The sequence below is a fragment of the Leptodactylus fuscus genome, chromosome 5, assembly GCF_031893055.1.
Source record: "Leptodactylus fuscus isolate aLepFus1 chromosome 5, aLepFus1.hap2, whole genome shotgun sequence".
Classification (NCBI taxonomy): domain Eukaryota; kingdom Metazoa; phylum Chordata; class Amphibia; order Anura; family Leptodactylidae; genus Leptodactylus; species Leptodactylus fuscus.
In genome coordinates, this window is record NC_134269.1 from 112,644,274 (window position 1) to 112,665,028 (window position 20,755).

At 39.1% G+C, this 20,755-nt stretch overlaps 1 protein-coding gene across 1 annotated transcript in view; it reads left to right on the top strand.

The window, feature by feature from the left end:
- Positions 1–845: 845 nt before the first annotated feature.
- The window catches only part of SEMA3E (semaphorin 3E), a 140,004-nt gene continuing 120,094 nt past the window's right edge, over positions 846–20,755 (top strand). Inside the window, exon 1 of the mRNA XM_075274051.1 lies at positions 846–1,249. Within this exon, the coding sequence (XP_075130152.1) occupies positions 1,147–1,249 (103 nt within the window). The 5' untranslated portion in view covers positions 846–1,146. The remainder of the gene's footprint in view (positions 1,250–20,755) is intronic.

Consider the following 20,755-nt stretch of genomic DNA (forward strand, 5'->3'; position numbering starts at 1 on the left):
TGTTTTGAAAATTGCAGCATGTCAATTATATCTACGGAAACGCCAGTGGCATTCCCATAGATATTTGTAACAGAAAGCCTGCAGAGGAAAACTCAGTGAACTTTCTATTCAAAGAGCTGTGGGAAGAACCGCAATGCGTTCTTGTCGTGGTTGTTCCCACAGCACAGTGATTCCGGCCCATGGGGTCTTAGCCTAAACCAGGAAAAATGGTCCGATCTTGAAGTGGTTGACGAAATTTCATCCATATTCTGCATAAAAATGTCTGCAATAATATTCTGCATAAAAATGTCTGTAATGTAAATCGATCTGCAGTGCGGATTTTAAATTTGTGTAATATGAACAGAATCCACAATAAACGCTACAAGATTTGCTGAGGTTATTGCCCCTCAGATATGGGCACATATAGTACACTGAAGATTTCCTGCACATTTTTTATATTGAACTTACCAAACAGGATTGGTGCAAAATTGACATTTAAAAAGGTGTTAGAGCACAATAAGAGGACACGACTTGTTCTTTATAGTACAATACGGTCTCCTAGCCTACCAAAATATTGCATGGCAAAAAATGTTAATTGGGCAGTGACACAAATAGCTACTGTGCAGTAAGTAGGAGTTGCCTGCCAGATGAGTAGTCAAGTACTCTCTCTCATCTTTCACTGATCTCATGTGCTAGTGAGTGCAGTCTACCACCTAGCATCCCTGCTGCTAGGATCTAACAGCTCTTAAACATCATTTTTTTCCCCCTTCTAATTACATAAGGTGAAAGGTGAATTAAAACGAAGCGTCTGGCAGGTCTTAGCAAGGAACAGATTTCTCAGCAGCTTGCAGCAGGGAGGCGTTTATTTGGATGCTTTGCAGTGAATGTACTGAGTGCCTAGTTCTACTGAACACAGGACTAGGAGACAGCACAGCGCTGGCAGGGGCTAAGGAATGACATGTCTGTCTGTAAACAAATGTCATGGCAAGAGACCACTCTGTAGTACACATAGTAATGAGGCATGACAAATAGGAAATGTGTACTAGGAAGAGTAGGGATTCCTAAGGGAGATATAGAAGGCACTGAAAAGAGAGCTATTTTCTAAACTCCAGCAGAGGAGCTGAAGTCCTTCCTAAGGAGAGTCATCCAGAACTGACTTTAACCAGCATGGCATATATTCTCATTAAAGCTTTGCTTTTTCTTCGGTTTTATGTATTTGCATCTCTGGCAACAGACACAAGCCAGCCAAGACTTCGCCTGACGTATAAAGGTAAGACGGTGATATTAATAACTATTTTTATTACTTAATGTGACTCATTTGCTGCAATTGATTGGAGGAAAGCCTGGCTATATGATTTCAATGATCATAAGATTGGCTATTAAGGAACGTACATTTCCTAATGTACATGGCGATATGTAACACTTGATATCTGGTTGATGCAAGAATATACATCACATTTGGGAACTTTTGTAATACATACAGGGCACAATAATCCACAATCCTCTCTTTTTACCTAATCACCTTGTCTTTTGCCTTATAACTATACATGTTTTTTAACTGTTAAAACTAGGAACTGTGCATGATATGCTAAGGGACAGTTGTATAACACTTGAGTTCAGTGCTGTAAAATGAGCACATTAAATAATGTATCAAGTGCAATTGAATGGTTTGGTTAAAAAGAAAAAGAAAATATGTGTTTGTGTGCCATGTAATTACTGTCCTGTATATGTAAATTAAAGGAACAGTAACGCTATAATTACAGAATACTCAGTTCTTCTAGGTCGGATGCCTACACTATGTTGTGTTGCAGACTCTTTCAAGGCTAACATAATTATAAGGGCAACAAGCAAACACTCAGTGTATTATATAGAACAGGTATAGCAGTAATACAACTAAGCCATAAGAACTGCCAGGCAAACAAATTGAACTATACTTATGTGTCCATACATTGTAATTGACTTTTTAAATTCATTACAAGACTTTTGGCCACATTATTTTACTAAGAACATATGCTTTTTTAAGGTGCAGGAGCTTGTGTAGATTATTGCAATTGTAATTATTGTGGTTTAATGTTATCGCTGCTTACATGATTATTTTAGTATTGAGATATTGACTTATATCACTTTAATTTTTTATCATTTATCTATGATTTTCCAATTTGATCATAATATATTTGTACTATGAGTGATTTCTACAGTAGGGACTCTGCATTGGAATAGGTCTGTGTTCACATCTGTGATGGGAATTGCATTTTTTCAGTTTCATTATAGGAACAGAGAAATGAGATTTAACCTTAGGACAATGCATCTACATGGCTGAAACCAACAATACCCCAGGGAACCAGTGACTTCAAATAAATCTGTTGGGATTCTTTTTGATATCTGTCATTTTGACAGAATAAAAGACATGTAGCATGCTGGGTCTTTTTTACCATCTTTTTATAGAATATGTAACATAGAATCCTCCATAGCAGTTAATAGTACAGCCTACCTCTGGCCACATACAAGGGATAAATGTTAGCCAAATTTATAGAATTTTAACAGTCTTTCATTAATTGGTTGTGTTCTTACAGTATGTTATATGGAAATGGCTACCAATTGATTGTGTGTTGAAATGTTGGTTCAATATAATTAATTATTTTAGATAGTAATAACTATGGAAGAATTTTATAGCCAATATACACCTAACCCTAGGTCACACTAGTGCTGGGTCTCGGTTCCTTGGGTCTGCTTGGGACCCAAAAAATGGAAACCCTATCTGCTTAAAAAGTGGTAAGCCGCAGAAACCCCCAAACCCTATTGACTTTAATGAGGTCTGCCTGGTTTTTGACCGTTTCCACTTGCATATTTTAAGCAGAATAGGTGAGAGAGTCCCCAAACACTAGTGTGACAGCAGCATAAAACGTATGTTTTCCACTTTATTCTGTATTGTATGCCTATGTATGGCTGCAGTTTATGACAGTGGAGCCAAAACCTGATAACAGATCATTGTATGAGTTGTCCAGAAAGTTTCCCCTCTATTTTCAGAAACAGTGGCACTCTATTTTTTTTTTTAGAGTGGCACTCTAGTCCTTGGTCTATGTCTGGTCTTGGAGTTCCAAACATTTAGTTAAATAGGGATAAGGTGCAAAACTAAGTAAAAAAAAAAATCTGCTGGAGCTGCTTATAAATATTTGACTAATTTAGTTTAAATTTTTTAAACCAATTTTGACATCATCCTTTAATTTGAAGATGGAAAAGATTTTCCGCATTTGTCACATAGATTTATCTAACCATCTCTAAATCTTTTTGGCGGCAGCTTTTATTCATGGCACTAATCCAAATTGTAGCCTTATGTACTTTTCATTGTCTTTTTATTTATTACTTTGCACTGCAATGACAGGTATATTAGCAAATAGCTCTTGACTCTGGAGTCCTGATCCAGCTCTTCAATGACTTCTAATTCTTACTTGACTACAATGAGTTTCTGAACTTTTGGACTTTGCATGAACTGTCCTGTGGAAAGATGTGGTTATACATAATCATACTTTATAGAAACTTGTATGAAAATTCAGTTCATAGCTCACAAGCCCTCATTTGCACTTCCAAAATGTCAGCTGTTATCCCATTTCTCATATGATAATGGTTATAAAGGTAGACACTTCTCATTGACATAGTTACATAGATTTTTTTTTTGTACATTTCTTACTAAAATGATAACTCTTTGTAAAAAGTAAAAAAAAAAAAGTCTGTAAAGTTTACATCTATATGTACAATGTTGTACAACAGTTATTACAGCAATGATGGACAACAAAGTCCAGATAGACTTACCTTCACCAGGGACAAATTTTCAGATTGTTCTGCCTGTTCCCTGTTGCCCTGAATCTGAAGTCTATCTATCTATCTATCTATCTATCTATCTATCTATCTATCTATCTATCTATCTATCTATCTATCTATCTATCTCTCTATCCATCCATCCATCCATCCATCCATCCATCCATCCATCCATCCATCCATAGAAACAGGAAATATAGAGCATCTGGCATGCAGGCATTATTGTGAGCAAAAATGACTAGTGCATTTGAACCTGGCAAAGTAATAGCTCTTCCCCAATTAAGATGATGATTATATGAAATCTTGAAGAGGCACAATGCAGCCTGTAAGTGAATACAAGTAACTCCTTGTGGAAGTTTCAGACAGGCTTGCTTTTCTTCAGGACCAAAATAGACATTATCACAACTGTGGACCACAATTTCCAAAAACTTAATGAAAGCAGTTCTTTATTTCTTCTGATATAACACACTTTTTTGTTTTAGAACTCTATGGATGGTATATAAATACATAATATACAATACTGTATAGTCAGTGAATGTTCTAAGAAACTTAGCACTACATAATTTTTTCAGTTTAGTTTGCACAAATCCCCAAACCAAACTTCATGAGAGCCACACATTTCCAATTACTAGATGATTGGATGCAAAGAAGTGGATGAAGAGAAATATAGAATTCTATCACTTATACACAGTCATTGTACGCAGTTTCTTTGTTCCATCTGCTAGGATGTAAGCTTTGCCATTGTACTCTAGTGGGTAGTAAGTATTTTCCGAAGAATACTAAAGAAGACAATTATTAAAATGATGACTAACAGCCTCCCATTAAGCATGCTATATAAACATGGTACCTGTTTAGTAGAGCAGACGCCATAATTGGTGAATGATTGTGGTTATACACAGCACACATCCACCAACAGTGTCTGGGGTAAAAGACAACTCTGATCATGGATGTTTAACCAAATGTAAGCCCAATATCTTAGATATCTCCCTCCAGCAACCAATTCCCCCTTCCCATCAAGTTTTAAGGAATAATTTGATTGTCTAAGACAGCCAAGAGCCTTCTAAAAAATCCCAGGCCTGCTAATGCAAAGTTTTATTGAGTGCTTCTAGGACTTTCCGGCATGAGTTCAGGCTCAGACTGGCCACAGGTGAATACCCTGGTCAGCCACTGAGCTAAGTGGGCCAGTTCACCCTAGCATGGCACAGTACAGTCACTGTACTTCATACAGATGTTCATCATAAAGCCTCTTGACCAAGCTATGTGCAGGGCTAATATACTGTGTAGATTATTTAAGAGAATACTCAGTTTATTTCTATATACTGTAAACACACTGGGCTGCTGTTATGACACTTAAGCGTCAGGCCAACCAGTATCCTTCCTCCCTGGGCCACTTCTTCAGTAGAAAGGCTACTGACAGGACCCCATGATAGAAACAATTAGAGGCAAGAGCTACGCAGCAGGCTATGTTAGCAAAATTTTAGATATTTTTAAATTAACATCAGGTAATATTTCCATGTAACTGTGTAGTGGATATCCAGAATGAATTTTACCTCCAGTCGGACACTCCATGGGTTATAGTTCATTTGTCAGTCCAAGGCATAGCATCCTGGTTCACCTTGATCTCCGCCCATTCTGTCCATTTTCACAAAAAGTAGCAGAAGAAACCATGTGGCACATCTGTGGTGCAAGTTGGTATAAATTGGTACATATGTCTCATCTATAAGGCTATTATATATTGATGTGATATTCTAATATATGTCTATTTATATATGTTTATGTTACATTACATTTTGTTTAGCCACTTCCAAACTATACTTAATGTACTCCTAATGTATGTAAACAGAATTTTAATGACACCTCAGTATTTTGCTATTTTATATTTAATGAATTTTATTTGAGCACTTCAATGGCTGCGTTTTAGTTAGTGGACCTGGAGTCTAACGTCATAAGCAGTTCTACCGTATGATAAAATGCAGAAAGACAGACAGCCTGGTTGCACCTGGAACAGTCTGGCATTTGTGTCTTCACTCCACATATACTACATTCCCTTGAATCAATGTCAGAAGGGAATTTGCTCAATATTCTTTATGTGGGGTTATATAGAGGAATAAGATTTGTAGTGGCTGTAAAATATTGCAGTCTTATATGATGTCTAAGAAATAGGGATACCATATTGACCACTATGAGAGGATGCATGTACACTATTACATACTTTAGCTACTAGTCTATTTTTCCTTTAAATGATTTCATTTATTTTATCAAAACTGAATATCATTTTACAGAGTTGGCAGCTATTGTAGAGATCTACCATTTTCCCTGAGATGTCTACTTTACAAAATACTTGTATTCTTCATTAAGTATAATTTCTGGTGCATATTTTGTTATAACCCTCGTGACCATCTTCTTATATTCCTAGAAAATTATGAATAGCTAACAGATGAGTGTTGTCAGCTATCCAATCGGTGTTGCCAGTGTCAAGACCAATAATGGGACAACATAGGTAGGATTGCAGTCAAGAACCAAATGAAACGCTCACCAGACTCCTTCACTATGACTTGGGACTTACCTGTATGACTTCAAATAGTCTTCTGCAAATCATCCACGTAAAGATTGGTATTGGTCTGCATACAGATCACAATATCCATTCCCTCATTCTGTTCACTGATCTCTCTCCCCACAGCTCAGCGTTCCTCTATATTCTAACCATAACTATATGCTAGCCATTGGTTACCATATAGAAAGGCAGCTCAGGAACTTTTGACAATTTTACTGTTTCATTCAGGTATTTCAAATATTGCAATAATGAAGTAGATCTCACCAACATGGGATATCTAGTAGGATAAATACTGATATCTGGTGCTATAGGGTTAAAGTAAGTGTGCTTTTGATGTATAGAAAATGCCAATACCTCACAAAAGATTTATGTCGACAAATATCTGTGGCTTTGTCTGCCTGTTTGGTTTTGGCCAAACTTGTGTTTTCCTCAGACCCCAGAGTATAATTAGGTGCATAAAAATAATAAACACTTAAATAAATACTCACCTACCCATATCTGTCCATGACTCGCAGCTTATGGTTGATCCTCTTCCAGTGTATTCCAGCCTGCTAACTGAAGTCATATGCCACAGTGGAATAGGCCTCAGCAGTCACATGGGACAATCTGACGTCATGACGTTGTTATTCCCATGTCATTACTGAGACCAAACCATAGGTCTCAGTGGTCCTGCGGTGACCTGTGATATTAACCCAGTAGGTCAGAATAGTATCCCAAGGAAGTCCTGGAGAGGTGAGGCAAGGATAGTATAGGTGGTTATTATGTTTTGCACCTCCTCTGGGCTTTCACTTTTTGTATTTTGGGGTCTGAAGATACTCCAGAGTATAATAATGATTTGTGGGTCATGAACCACAAAGATTTCAGGTTCTGATCAGGCCCAAAATATTTGGAAAATTCAGGTTGAACCTAGTTTGATCAGAACCAGTTCACTCATCTCTACATGGGATGTACTGCTCCATTGGAATATCACTGAATAATGTCTATGCCATATTTAATGTACAAACATCTCATAACGTCTGTAATGAATCACTAGAGGTGTGGTACTGATAATTTGTGTATTGCCACACATGTAAACGCCTGGAGCTTCATCTCTACATCTGGTACTGATCTTTGCATCAAAGGAGCAGACACTGCATAAGGAGCTTAAGTATTTCTATGATGCAGTGATAGTTTAATGTAACTCTACAGGTTTTACCTTTGATGTTATCCACCACGGTAGGCTGCTTGCTTGTTATCTCTTGCTGTGCTGCTTCCCAAACGTTCATACTGTTTATGGGAAGGAATGAAAGGATGAATACTTTCAGGTAATAGAAATGAAAAAAACTTTGTTCTTTTTTTATCTAGTGAATTTGTGTGTTAAAGTTTTAATTGATGCATCAATACAGAAGAAAAAAATATATTTTTACCAGCACTGGCCCAGGCAACTCTGGTGAAAATCTCTACTTTTCTTCTACTTTAAAGCATCTTTAAGGTACTGGCAGGGCTGCATCTCAGACAACAGATTGCCGAGTCTCTGAGGGGGCGGCATTAACAGTATTTATTTGGCGGTTTCATTCAGGATGAACATATCCAAGATTAAACTGCTCTTATACTCTGGGGTCTCTACAGCACGGTGTGCATGCTCAGAGGTAATTATGAATAAATTTGAACAAACTGGTACAGCATTATTCTTCATCGCAGAAAATATGTCAATGACTTACTTTCAATGACTGAGAGTAACAGATCCAAACTAGTCAATGACCAATGTAATCGACTTTGATTGACGGGTATTATCCTGACCATATCCAAGCCAGCCAATGACAATTATAAGCTGATTCTAGCTGTCCTTGGTTGGTTTAGATTGTGTGGTTCAGATAATCTGATACCTGATTTAAGTAAATCTGACCCTAATTGAATTCTAGGAGATTCACTTATCTTTACATAGTAACTAATAATTATGCCAAGGAAGGTCCCTTAATAGAATGCCCAATGTCTCTGCACTTGCAGGCTGATTTGCATATTCCTAAAAAGATGATTATCTCTGTAATGATTCAGCAATTTGTGGCCACAAAATTATGTTCCAACCCCTGTTAAAGGACTATACACAGCATTATTGCTGGTTTCTAAGGTGCTTTGGGCCTAACAGATTCCCTTTAATTCTATAAAGTTGACCCCAGTATGTGTCTAAGATAGGGGAATTGTATGTCCCTTTGGAACTTTATTTCCTCTTTTCACTAGAGACAACTCCTGTAATGTGGGAGCTGCCGAGGTGATTTGCCCATCAGATCATGTGTGCAACCAGGAACAGTTTCTAAAAAAGTGGGGGCAGTTGGGAAAACAACTCTAAAAAAATGATAGCCAATGGATTCTTGGACTTGAGCTAAGTTTACACCTCCATTGGGCTTTTTAATTTTTTTTCTTTATTTTGTTTTGTCATAGGTACAGAAAAAACAGAAAGCTAGACAGGAAAGGCTCTGTCATATGACGGGCATAAATGGATCCCGGTTTACCCCATTGTCTTTGAGCCTTGTCAGGTTTCAGTTCTGGTGTCTATCATTTTTCCTGACAAGATAGCTTTCTGCACTATTTTGTCTGTGTCTTTTAACACACTTTGAAACAGATGCTCCTAGATGCAGATGTAAACATATCCTAAGTAATATTAATCCTGATTTCCTTCTCTTATTTTACCAAATAATTCAGGATACTGCTAAATTATAAAAATACACTTAGAATTTTCCAAAGTAACACACAACCCTTGTCTCATAGGCTTACCAGTCTCAATGTGTGAGCTTATAGTCTACTGTGGTTATATAAAGTAATTGTCAGTTGAGTACAAAACAACATTCAAAGTCACCAGGGGATAAGATATGAAAACACAAAAGTGGTGCCCATAAAAAGTTGGCTGCATATTTTAGTACCTGCAAAGTGGATGGATTCTGGCTGATCGCATCCACACATTGTAAAAAAATATCCACTGGGGAAATGCTGTGATAAGCGGCCGACCGCCGTCAAAGCGGAAGTACCAGGTGCATCCATTCATTTCTATGGAGCGTGCTGTTCGGATCGGCTGATCCGAACAGTACTCGCTCATCTCTATTCCCTATATATTCAATATACTCTCTACAACTATGGTTTCCTAATTTAGTTCTGCTCACATTAACAAGTTTGAAACAGCTGTGTGTAAGCTGAAATAAATAGCTCTGTAATTTTCAAGATTCTTTTAACTATTCTACCATTTGTAGAATATATCAATTGTATAGGACTGTCGGAATAGAGTGCTATACTTAGCTTCTGTTCTGCAGCCCCCTAAAGATGAATGGAGTGGCAGTGAGCATACCCATTCCTATAGGTAACAGAGAATCCGTTTTGTTATCAGTGGGGATCCTATTAGTCAGACTCCCACCACGCAGACAATTATCCTGTATCCTGTGGATAGGGAATAACTTGTAGTAAGCAAATAAGTCTTTAAAATCCTAATACCTAATTGTCATTTGTTTTACCATTCAAGCAATTCTCACATTTTCATTTCATGAGATATAGAAAGGTTAAACGAGAATAGCATATAATATAAAGTTTCCAGTTTATAGTAAAATTGTATCATGTCATTGATGGTATTTGTGAGAATAAATGACTCAACAGTCAACATTGTACAATTTCAGCACTGCTAGGGTTAGAATGCACTTTGTATATATTTTATTTATACCATGGATGATACCATGGTAACCTGAAAAGTGCAGTACATATCCATTTGTATTTTATCCTGGGGTCATTGAACACATTCTAAAAATGTTGTTCTATTCATCTATACGACTTGCACTTGCTTGATCAGCATGTTAGACCAAGCTAGAGACAAACCTTGAATGTTGTCTGAATAATAAATTGTAGAAACAAGATCATATCAGGCCACAGCCAAAAGTATGACGGGAAAAACTGCAACGGCAACACATCACTGTTTTTCCTGCTTCACTTTTCAAAAGAAAGTCCACAAAAGTTTCTTATACAGATTTTCTGCTTCCTTTAAACCTATAGAGAAACTGATGTCATTTTCATAGGTATAATTAACATGCTGCAATTTCCGCTGCCCATATTTTTCCGCAGTGTGTGGATGCTGATTCACTAGAATACAGAGAACAGAAAAAGAAAAACCGGGATATTCGGTGGAGCGCCATTGATGGAGAGGTCAGGTACAATGGGGATGTGGTGATAAAAAAGCTTTATTGGTTCCAATAGACAGAAGAAGGAACAAATAAAGCTTTTTTATCACCCCATCCCCATTGCACCTGACCTCTCCATCAGTGGCGCTGCAACATGGAGCCAAGCCTAAATATTGCTTTATTCAAAGAATAATGAAACTTAAATTTATGTGACCTTGGCCTAAAAAGTTCCATAAAAAATGTATGTGTGGTGCAGTTTTAACCATATGCACAACCTTGGAAAGGTAATGAATGTAATTGTCCTTGACTATAATTTACTGTGCATTACTATTAGATATCTACAAATGCTGATTCTAAGTTTACAAGCCATATGTTGGAATTAGGTTGGCAGATCTGATAGATATGTCAGCTCATGTTCAGAAACCAACAAAATCAAAAGAAAATCATCAGGGAAAAATGAAAGAAACATGCTGAGGCATACTTGGCCCCAGGAAATAAAATATATGGTATTGCAGTCAAACAAGGGGAAACGGTGTTAAATGATGGGATGTGGAAAAAGTAAGAAAACATTAATTTTCTGCAAGCCTGTTTGAGATTTCGTGGTTGTAGAAATGCAAAGATCTGTGGCTTTGGAAAGTTTATTTGATGTGTCTTACACTATCATTATGTGCTGAGAGCCTTTGGTTATATTTCAGATTTCCTCTTAGATGGCATTCTATATTGCCATTAGTGGTATGGGTGTTGTTTGTTTTTCCCTCACTGTATTACTGCAGGTGTCCCTTTTACTCTGCTATGCATACATACTTCTAAGTTGCTTATTTTTATGAAATTTTCTAAATTTCTTGGAATATTTAATGAATCAGACAAGGAACTGAATAATATGTTTAATTTTAAAAACTGAACTCATGTAATGAAATATTCAGCATCCTATACCCACTAGAGATATATCCATCCATGCATACCCATTTTGTGGCATAGAGAAATGACATTGTGGTACACATTTGCCACAAGGTCCTTTCTTGCACCTAATGTGCAGCAACCCCCATTGTAAACCTCACTCACCACAATGTGGACAGTGAGGGGCAAGAAGCAGGACTGGACAGGACAGGGATTCCTCACTCTGACATTTATTATAACTCACGGCAGTTTTCTGGCATGAGTTACACTGGAAATCTACACCATTTCTAACTGGTGCAGATCTACATTATAGTGCATGGGTATGAATCTGATATATGGAGAGGCCAGAGCATTTTTATAAATCAGCTATGCCCACGGCCTTTATTAAGATTGGCATACGAATCGCCAATCTCAATAACTCTCTGTCCACTGTTTACATCATGTCAACCTTGTAAAAGAATATTCATCTTTCTTGGTATCTGCCCTTTTATATGTTTTTGAGAGTTAACTGATAGCATTCAGATAAATGTTGGAGAAAATGTGAGTTAGAAGGTTCAGTATTGCAAATTTGGTGGAATTGTTTTTACTTTCTTGCATAAGAAAGGAAATAATTTATTTAGCAACTACTCAGATCATACTTAGATATACTCCATATTGAATACATTGGTTTGGTATATGGATACACTACCAACTTGCTATGAATTGAAAGACATGGATGACAATATGTCTGTATACAGTGCAAGTTGGGGCTAGAAAATAGACCATGATTTTAAAAGCTATATAGACTTTGATCTCCTGGACCTTACTATACTCATTATGAATTGATAGAGACTTGCAATTAAATTTTTTTCTCTTCTCTATATAATGAAAATTGCTGGCAACATGTCTTAAACATAAAAAGCTAGTTAAAGATGAATGTTTACTTAGTGTTATTTCTTAAGTTATTAATTCCTTCACAACATCCAGTGTAAACATACTGTGGATATCAGGTATTTAAACATGGTACCCGTTCAGGACCTTAGTGGGTGCAACAGCCATTGAGTCCATGCTGTTTTACATGGGGATCCAACAGCAGTGCCCACTATCAGAGACTTTTCTGATTGGGGGTATTTTGTTCAGATGCACCCACAGCATCCAATGAGTCACTTTTCCTTTCACTTTATTTTTCTCCCTTTAGTATAGTTGCTCTGTTATTGTGGTAAGAAGTCATCTGGCCTGTTCGGCATGCCATTCCCCAAAATGGTATTAACAAAAATACCCTGTCCCTGCAAAAAATAAATAAATAAATAAAAATTGCTTGCGCTGCTCCATAAATGGAAATATAAAAAAAGTTATGGGTGTTTATTGCGATGCATAGAATTTCTTGTTTTTTTTCTACCTTACATTTTATTGACAATAAAAGATATGAAAAAAAAAAACTATATAAATTTAGAATCACCATGATCATACTGAATGCAGAATATAGGTGTCAGCTGTTCTCCTGAACAGTTGACACCTACCTGTGAAATGTAACCTGTAAAGAAAATAATGCCATTGCTTATGAGAGGCTGAAATTAAAAAGAAATACAAGAAAAAGAAAAAAAAATCTCTGAGAAAAGGTACAGTTTCAGATTCAGGTCTATATAATCTTGTGGTGTGGTGGTCTCGGGAGCTTGCAACAGTTATAGAGAGAAAAAAGACATACATGGATGTTTTCCAGATTCATCCGGGCCATGGAAAAGGAAATGGATAGTGGAGGTAAATTTTGGAACTTACTCTGTCTAATGATCCAGACGACGGCAAAAAAATAAACACAAGACATGATTAAGACTTCCTAAAAACGAAAAATAAATTAAAATCTTATTATTTTCATTTTTATTTCACAATGTCACATTTCATCTTCTATATACCTGTAATACTTTAGATTTTATATGCAAATTTTACACTTAGGCTGTCCCCTCACAGCATCCCACAGTAAAGAAGCACTGCAGGAAAAACCATGGCATCATGTTTTTCCTGCAACGCCTTTCACAGAAAGTCTGCAAAGGTTTCCTCTGCCGACTTTCTGATTCCATTATATCTATAGGGAAACTGCTGGAGTTTTTTTTAGGTATAATTGACATACTGTGATTTCTAAAACGGCAACAGTTTTGGAAATTGCAGCATGTCCGCCGTGCGTATTTTTTTCACAAGGTGTCCAATCCACCTTGCAGTGACTGTAAAATCCATTTACGCTACCTGGGGCCCTTGTCTTAAAAGGGTTTTCCCACAGCATAACCATAACCATTTTTGCATAGATAAATAATGAAAAATGTATTTTCTTTCCATAGTCTGGCATTTCTTTTTTTCTTTCTTTCTATGGTTTGGCATTTGTCAGAAACCTGACCATAATTTCCTTATTATGGCCAGGTTATCTTTTCAGAAACAGACAGGTCAGTGGATACAGAAGAACATCTGGTCACCCTGCATTCAAAGTTATAGCTATTGGCAGCCTAAAGTATCAAGAAAACAGACTGTCGTCACTACCAATGATAGTAGAGACAAAATGTTCAACTTTTAATTTTCTAAATTTAAATGTCTACATTGTAATACATTGTATAATCCTAAGTACCAAATATGGCCAAGAAGTAAGAGATCATATACATGACACATGAAGTGATCAACATTTGTATATGAACACTTTGTCATTAACATTGACCAATATGGCAAAAGAATATATTCTGTACATTGACATTTAAGAACCAAGACATCTTGTTGTAAATAGTTTATTCTCAGAGGAAGATGTTATTAATATGATGAAAGACACATGACTCTGTCAGAGTTGTTCTAATATACCAAATGTTAAGTGCTTTGAACTGCAGAACTGCCTGCTGCTACCCAGGCAGTGCTGTGTTGTGTCAAGAGGAAATTAGCCATATAGTTCATAAGTATCTTACGGAAAGTGTACTTAATGGGTTCTCATTACATATAACTCGCTAAAGCACAGCACTATTCACATGGCTCCACATAATGCAGGTGACAGTAGAAATGCAAAGAGTGTGCATTGAGCAAGAATTAAACAAATCTACCATTTTGGCTACCTTGGCTTAAAGGGTTGGCTATATGACCAAATGTTATTGTTTGTATAATAAAAAGTTCTACAATTTTCCAATATACTTTCTGTATGAATTTCTCATCTTGTTTGCTTTCATTCATTGTGCTTACTTCCAGTGGATAAAAATCAGCCCATGGTCATGTGATACAGTCCGTGGTCATGTGATATATAGTCCATGGTCATGTTATATATGGTCTATGGTCATGTGATACAGTCCATGGTCATGACCAAAACTGTGACAGGTTAAATCTTTAGGCCACACAAATTAATTCTCCACTGACATATGAAAATGTTTTGTCCCAATTCACAAAATACATATCTAGATTGTCATAAATGCCCAGAAATATGTCTTCCATGTAGCAGCATCGGGGTAGGACCGAGTGCCTTCCCATTTTAGCAGGAATAGGTACATGATACATGTATCATTAGTATCGTTAGAGATGAGCGAACAGTGTTCTATCGAACACATGTTCGATCGGATATCAGGGTGTTCGCCATGTTCGAATCGAATTGAACACCGCGTGGTAAAGTGCGCCAAAATTCGATTCCCCTCCCACCTTCCCTGGCGCCTTTTTTGCACCAATAACAGCGCAGGGGAGGTGGGACAGGAACTACGACACTGGGGGCATTGAAAAAAATTGGAAAAAGTCATTGGCTGCCGAAATCAGGTGACCTCCATTTTAGACGAATAGTGGATTTCAAATCCGGGTCATATGAGAATGTGAACTTTGTGACTATGAGACAGGGATAGCTGTACAGGCAGGGATAGCTAGGGATAACCTTTATTTAGGGGGGAATGTTATTAAAAATAACTTTTTGGGGCTCTATCGGGTGTGTAATTGTGATTTTTGTGAGATAAACTTTTTCCCATAGGGATGCATTGGCCAGCGCTGATTGGCCGAATTCCGTACTCTGGCCAATCAGTGCTGGCCAATGCATTCTATTAGCTTGATGAAGCAGAGTGTGCACAAGGGTTCAAGCGCACCCTCGGCTCTGATGTAGCAGAGCTGAAGCTGCACAAGGGTTCAAGCGCACCCTCGGCTCTGATGTAGGAGAGCCGAGGGTGCACTTGAACTTCATCGGGCTAATAGAATGCATTGGCCAGCGCTGATTGGCCAGAGTACGGAATTCGGCCAATCAGCGCTGGCTCTGCTGGAGGAGGCGGAGTCTAAGATCGCTCCACACCAGTCTCCATTCAGGTCCGACCTTAGACTCCGCCTCCTCCAGCAGAGCCAGCGCTGATTGGCCGAATTCCGTACTCTGGCCAATCAGCACTGGCTAATGCATTGTATTGGCGTGATGAAGCAGTGCTGAATGTGTGTGCTTAGCACACACATTCAGCTCTACTTCATCGGGCTAATAGAATGCATTGGCCAGCGCTGATTGGCCAGAGTACGGAATTCAGCCAATCAGCGCTGGCTCTGCTGGAGGAGGCGGAGTCTAAGATCGCTCCACACCAGTCTCCATTCAGGTCCGACCTTAGACTCCGCCTCCTCCAGCAGAGCCAGCGCTGATTGGCCGAATTCCGTACTCTGGCCAATCAGCACTGGCTAATGCATTGTATTGGCGTGATGAAGCAGTGCTGAATGTGTGTGCTTAACACACACATTCAGCTCTACTTCATCGGGCTAATAGAATGCATTGGCCAATCAGCGCTGGCCAATGCATTCTATTAGCGTGAACTGAGTTTGCACAGGGGTTCTAGTGCACCCTCGGCTCTGCTACATCAGATTGCTACATCTGATGTAGCAGTGCCGAGTGTGCATCAGATGTGTAGTTGAGCAAAACTGACTCAGCACTGCTAAGTCTCTGCATTCGCATAGGAATGCATTGGCCAGCCTTCGGCCAATCAGCGCTGGCTCTGCCGGAGGAGGCGGAGTCTAAGGTCGGACCTGAATGGAGACTGGTGTGGAGCGATCTTAGACTCCGCCTCCTCCAGCAGAGCCAGCGCTGATTGGTCGAGTTCCGTACTCTGGCCAATCAGCGCTGGCCAATGCATTTCTATGGGGAAAAGTTAGCTTGCGAAAATCGCAAACTGACAGGGATTTCCATGAAATAAAGTGACTTTTATGCCCCCAGACATGCTTCCCCTGCTGTCCCAGTGTCATTCCAGGGTGTTGGTATCATTTCCTGGGGTGTCATAGTGGACTTGGTGACCCTCCAGACACGAATTTGGGTTTCCCCCTTAACGAGTTTATGTTCCCCATAGACTATAATGGGGTTCGAAACCCATTCGAACACTCGAACAGTGAGCGGCTGTTCGAATCGAATTTCGAACCTCGAACATTTTAGTGTTCGCTCATCTCTAATCATTATTATTAGAGATGAGCGAACAGTGTTCTATCGAACTCATGTTCGATCGGATATTAGGCTGTTCGGCATGTTCGAATCGAATCGAACACCGCGTGGTAAAGTGCGCCATTACTCGATTCCCCTCCCACCTTCCCTGGCGCCTTTTTTGCTCCAATAACAGCGCAGGGTAGGTGGGACAGGAACTATGACACCGGTGACGTTGAGAAAAGTAGGCAAAACCCATTGGCTGCCGAAAACATGTGACCTCTAATTTAAAAGAACAGCGCCGCCCAGGTTCGCGTCATTCTGAGCTTGCAATTCACAGAGGACGGAGGTTTCCGTCCAGCTAGCTAGGGCTTAGATTCTGGGTAGGCAGGGACAGGCTAGGATACGAAGGAGAAGACAACCACAACAGCTCTTGTAAGAGCTAAATTCCAGGGAGAAGCTTGTCAGTGTAACGTGGCACTGACGGGCTCAATCGCCACAACCCAGCTTTCCCAGGATCCTGAATGGAATACACTGTCAGTGTATTCCCGTATACCCGATATATACCCCGATACCCGTTCCAACGGTGTGCCCCCCCACCTTCACCCCAGAAATACCCTGCAAGTCCCCTAGCAATAGAATTGGGGCTATATACACCCACAATTTTTACTACTGGTATACAGTGCCATTGTCTGACTGGGAATTCAAAGAATATATTGGGAATACAAATACCCTCATTTCTTGCTACTGCCATATAGTGCCAGTGTCTGACTGGGAATTCAAAGAATATATTGGGGTTACGTGCACCCACAATTTTTACTACTGGTATACAGTGCCATTGTCTGACTGGGAATTCAAAGAATATATTGGGGTTATAAATACCCTCATTTCTTGCTACTGCCATATAGTGCCAGTGTCTGACTGGGAATTCAAAGAATATATTGGGGTTACGTGCACCCACAATTTTTACTACTGGTATACAGTGCCATTGTCTGACTGGGAATTCAAAGAATATATTGGGAATACAAATACCCTCATTTCTTGCTACTGCCATATAGTGCCAGTGTCTGACTGGGAATTCAAAGAATATATTGGGGTTACGTGCACCCACAATTTTTACTACTGGTATACAGTGCCATTGTCTGACTGGGAATTCAAAGAATATATTGGGAATACAAATACCCTCATTTCTTGCTACTGCCATATAGTGCCAGTGTCTGACTGGGAATTCAAAGAATATATTGGGGTTACGTGCACCCACAATTTTTACTACTGGTATACAGTGCCATTGTCTGACTGGGAATTCAAAGAATATATTGGGAATACAAATACCCTCATTTCTTGCTACTGCCATATAGTGCCAGTGTCTGACTGGGAATTCAAAGAATATATTGGGGTTACGTGCACCCACAATTTTTACTACTGGTATACAGTGCCATTGTCTGACTGGGAATTCAAAGAATATATTGGGAATACAAATACCCTCATTTCTTGCTACTGCCATATAGTGCCAGTGTCTGACTGGGAATTCAAAGAATATATTGGGGTTACGTGCACCCACAATTTTTACTACTGGTATACAGTGCCATTGTCTGACTGGGAATTCAAAGAATATATTGGGAATACAAATACCCTCATTTCTTGCTACTGCCATATAGTGCCAGTGTCTGACTGGTAATTCAAAGAATATATTGGGGTTACGTGCACCCACAATTTTTACTACTGGTATACAGTGCCATTGTCTGACTGGGAATTCAAAGAATATATTGGGAATACAAATACCCTCATTTCTTGCTACTGCCATATAGTGCCAGTGTCTGACTGGGAATTCAAAGAATATATTGGGGTTACGTGCACCCACAATTTTTACTACTGGTATACAGTGCCATTGTCTGACTGGGAATTCAAAGAATATATTGGGAATACAAATACCCTCATTTCTTGCTACTGCCATATAGTGCCAGTGTCTGACTGGGAATTCAAAGAATATATTGGGGTTACGTGCACCCACAATTTTTACTACTGGTATACAGTGCCATTGTCTGACTGGGAATTCAAAGAATATATTGGGAATACAAATACCCTCATTTCTTGCTACTGCCATATAGTGCCAGTTTCTGACTGGTAATTCAAAGAATATATTGGGGTTACGTGCACCCACAATTTTTACTACTGGTATACAGTGCCATTGTCTGACTGGGAATTCAAAGAGTATATTGGGAATACAAATACCCTCATTTCTTGCTACTGCCATATAGTGCCAGTGTCTGACTGGGAATTCAAAGAATATATTGGGAATACAAATACCCTCATTTCTTGCTACTGCCATATAGTGCCAGTGTCTGACTGGGAATTCAAAGAATATATTGGGGTTACGTGCACCCACAATTTTTACTACTGGTATACAGTGCCATTGTCTGACTGGGAATTCAAAGAATATATTGGGAATACAAATACCCTCATTTCTTGCTACTGCCATATAGTGCCAGTTTCTGACTGGTAATTCAAAGAATATATTGGGGTTACGTGCACCCACAATTTTTACTACTGGTATACAGTGCCATTGTCTGACTGGGAATTCAAAGAGTATATTGGGAATACAAATACCCTCATTTCTTGCTACTGCCATATAGTGCCAGTGTCTGACTGGGAATTCAAAGAATATATTGGGGTTACGTGCACCCACAATTTTTACTACTGGTATACAGTGCCATTGTCTGACTGGGAATTCAAAGAATATATTGGGGTTATAAATACCCTCATTTCTTGCTACTGCCATATAGTGCCAGTTTCTGACTGGTAATTTAAAGAATATATTGGGGTTACGTGCACCCACAATTTTTACTACTGGTATACAGTGCCATTGTCTGACTGGGAATTCAAAGAATATATTGGGAATACAAATACCCTCATTTCTTGCTACTGCCATATAGTGCCAGTGTCTGACTGGGAATTCAAAGAATATATTGGGGTTACGTGCACCCACAATTTTTACTACTGGTATACAGTGCCATTGTCTGACTGGGAATTCAAAGAATATATTGGGAATACAAATACCCTCATTTCTTGCTACTGCCATATAGTGCCAGTTTCTGACTGGTAATTCAAAGAATATATTGGGGTTACGTGCACCCACAATTTTTACTACTGGTATACAGTGCCATTGTCTGACTGGGAATTCAAAGAATATATTGGGAATACAAATACCCTCATTTCTTGCTACTGCCATATAGTGCCAGTGTCTGACTGGGAATTCAAAGAATATATTGGGGTTACGTGCACCCACAATTTTTACTACTGGTATACAGTGCCATTGTCTGACTGGGAATTCAAAGAATATATTGGGAATACAAATACCCTCATTTCTTGCTACTGCCATATAGTGCCAGTGTCTGACTGGGAATTCAAAGAATATATTGGGAATACAAATACCCTCATTTCTTGCTACTGCCATATAGTGCCAGTGTCTGACTGGGAATTCAAAGAATATATTGGGGTTACGTGCACCCACAATTTTTACTACTGGTATACAGTGCCAATTTCTAACTAGGAATTCAAAATGCGCAAGGCTCCCGGAAAGGGACGTGGACGAGGCCGTGGGCGAGGTCGGGGGAATGGTTCTGGGGAGCAAGGTAGCAGTGAAGCCACAGGGCGTCCCGTGCCTACTCCTGTGGGGCAGCAAGCATTGCGCCACTCCACAGTGCCAGGGTTGCTTGCCACATTAACTAAACTGCAGGGTACAAACCTTAGTAGGCCCGAGAACCAGGAACAGGTCTTGCAATGGCTGTCAGAGAACGCTTACAGCACATTGTCCTGCAGCCAGTCAGACTCTGCCTCCTCTCCTCCTATTACCCAACAGTCTTGTCTTCCTTCCTCCCAAAATTCCGAAGCTTTACAGAACAATAACCCAAACTGTCCCTGCTCCCCAGAGCTGTTCTCCGCTCCTTTCATTGTCCCTCAACCTGCCTCTCCACGTCACGATTCCACGAACCTAACAGAGGAGCATCTGTGTCCAGATGCTCAAAC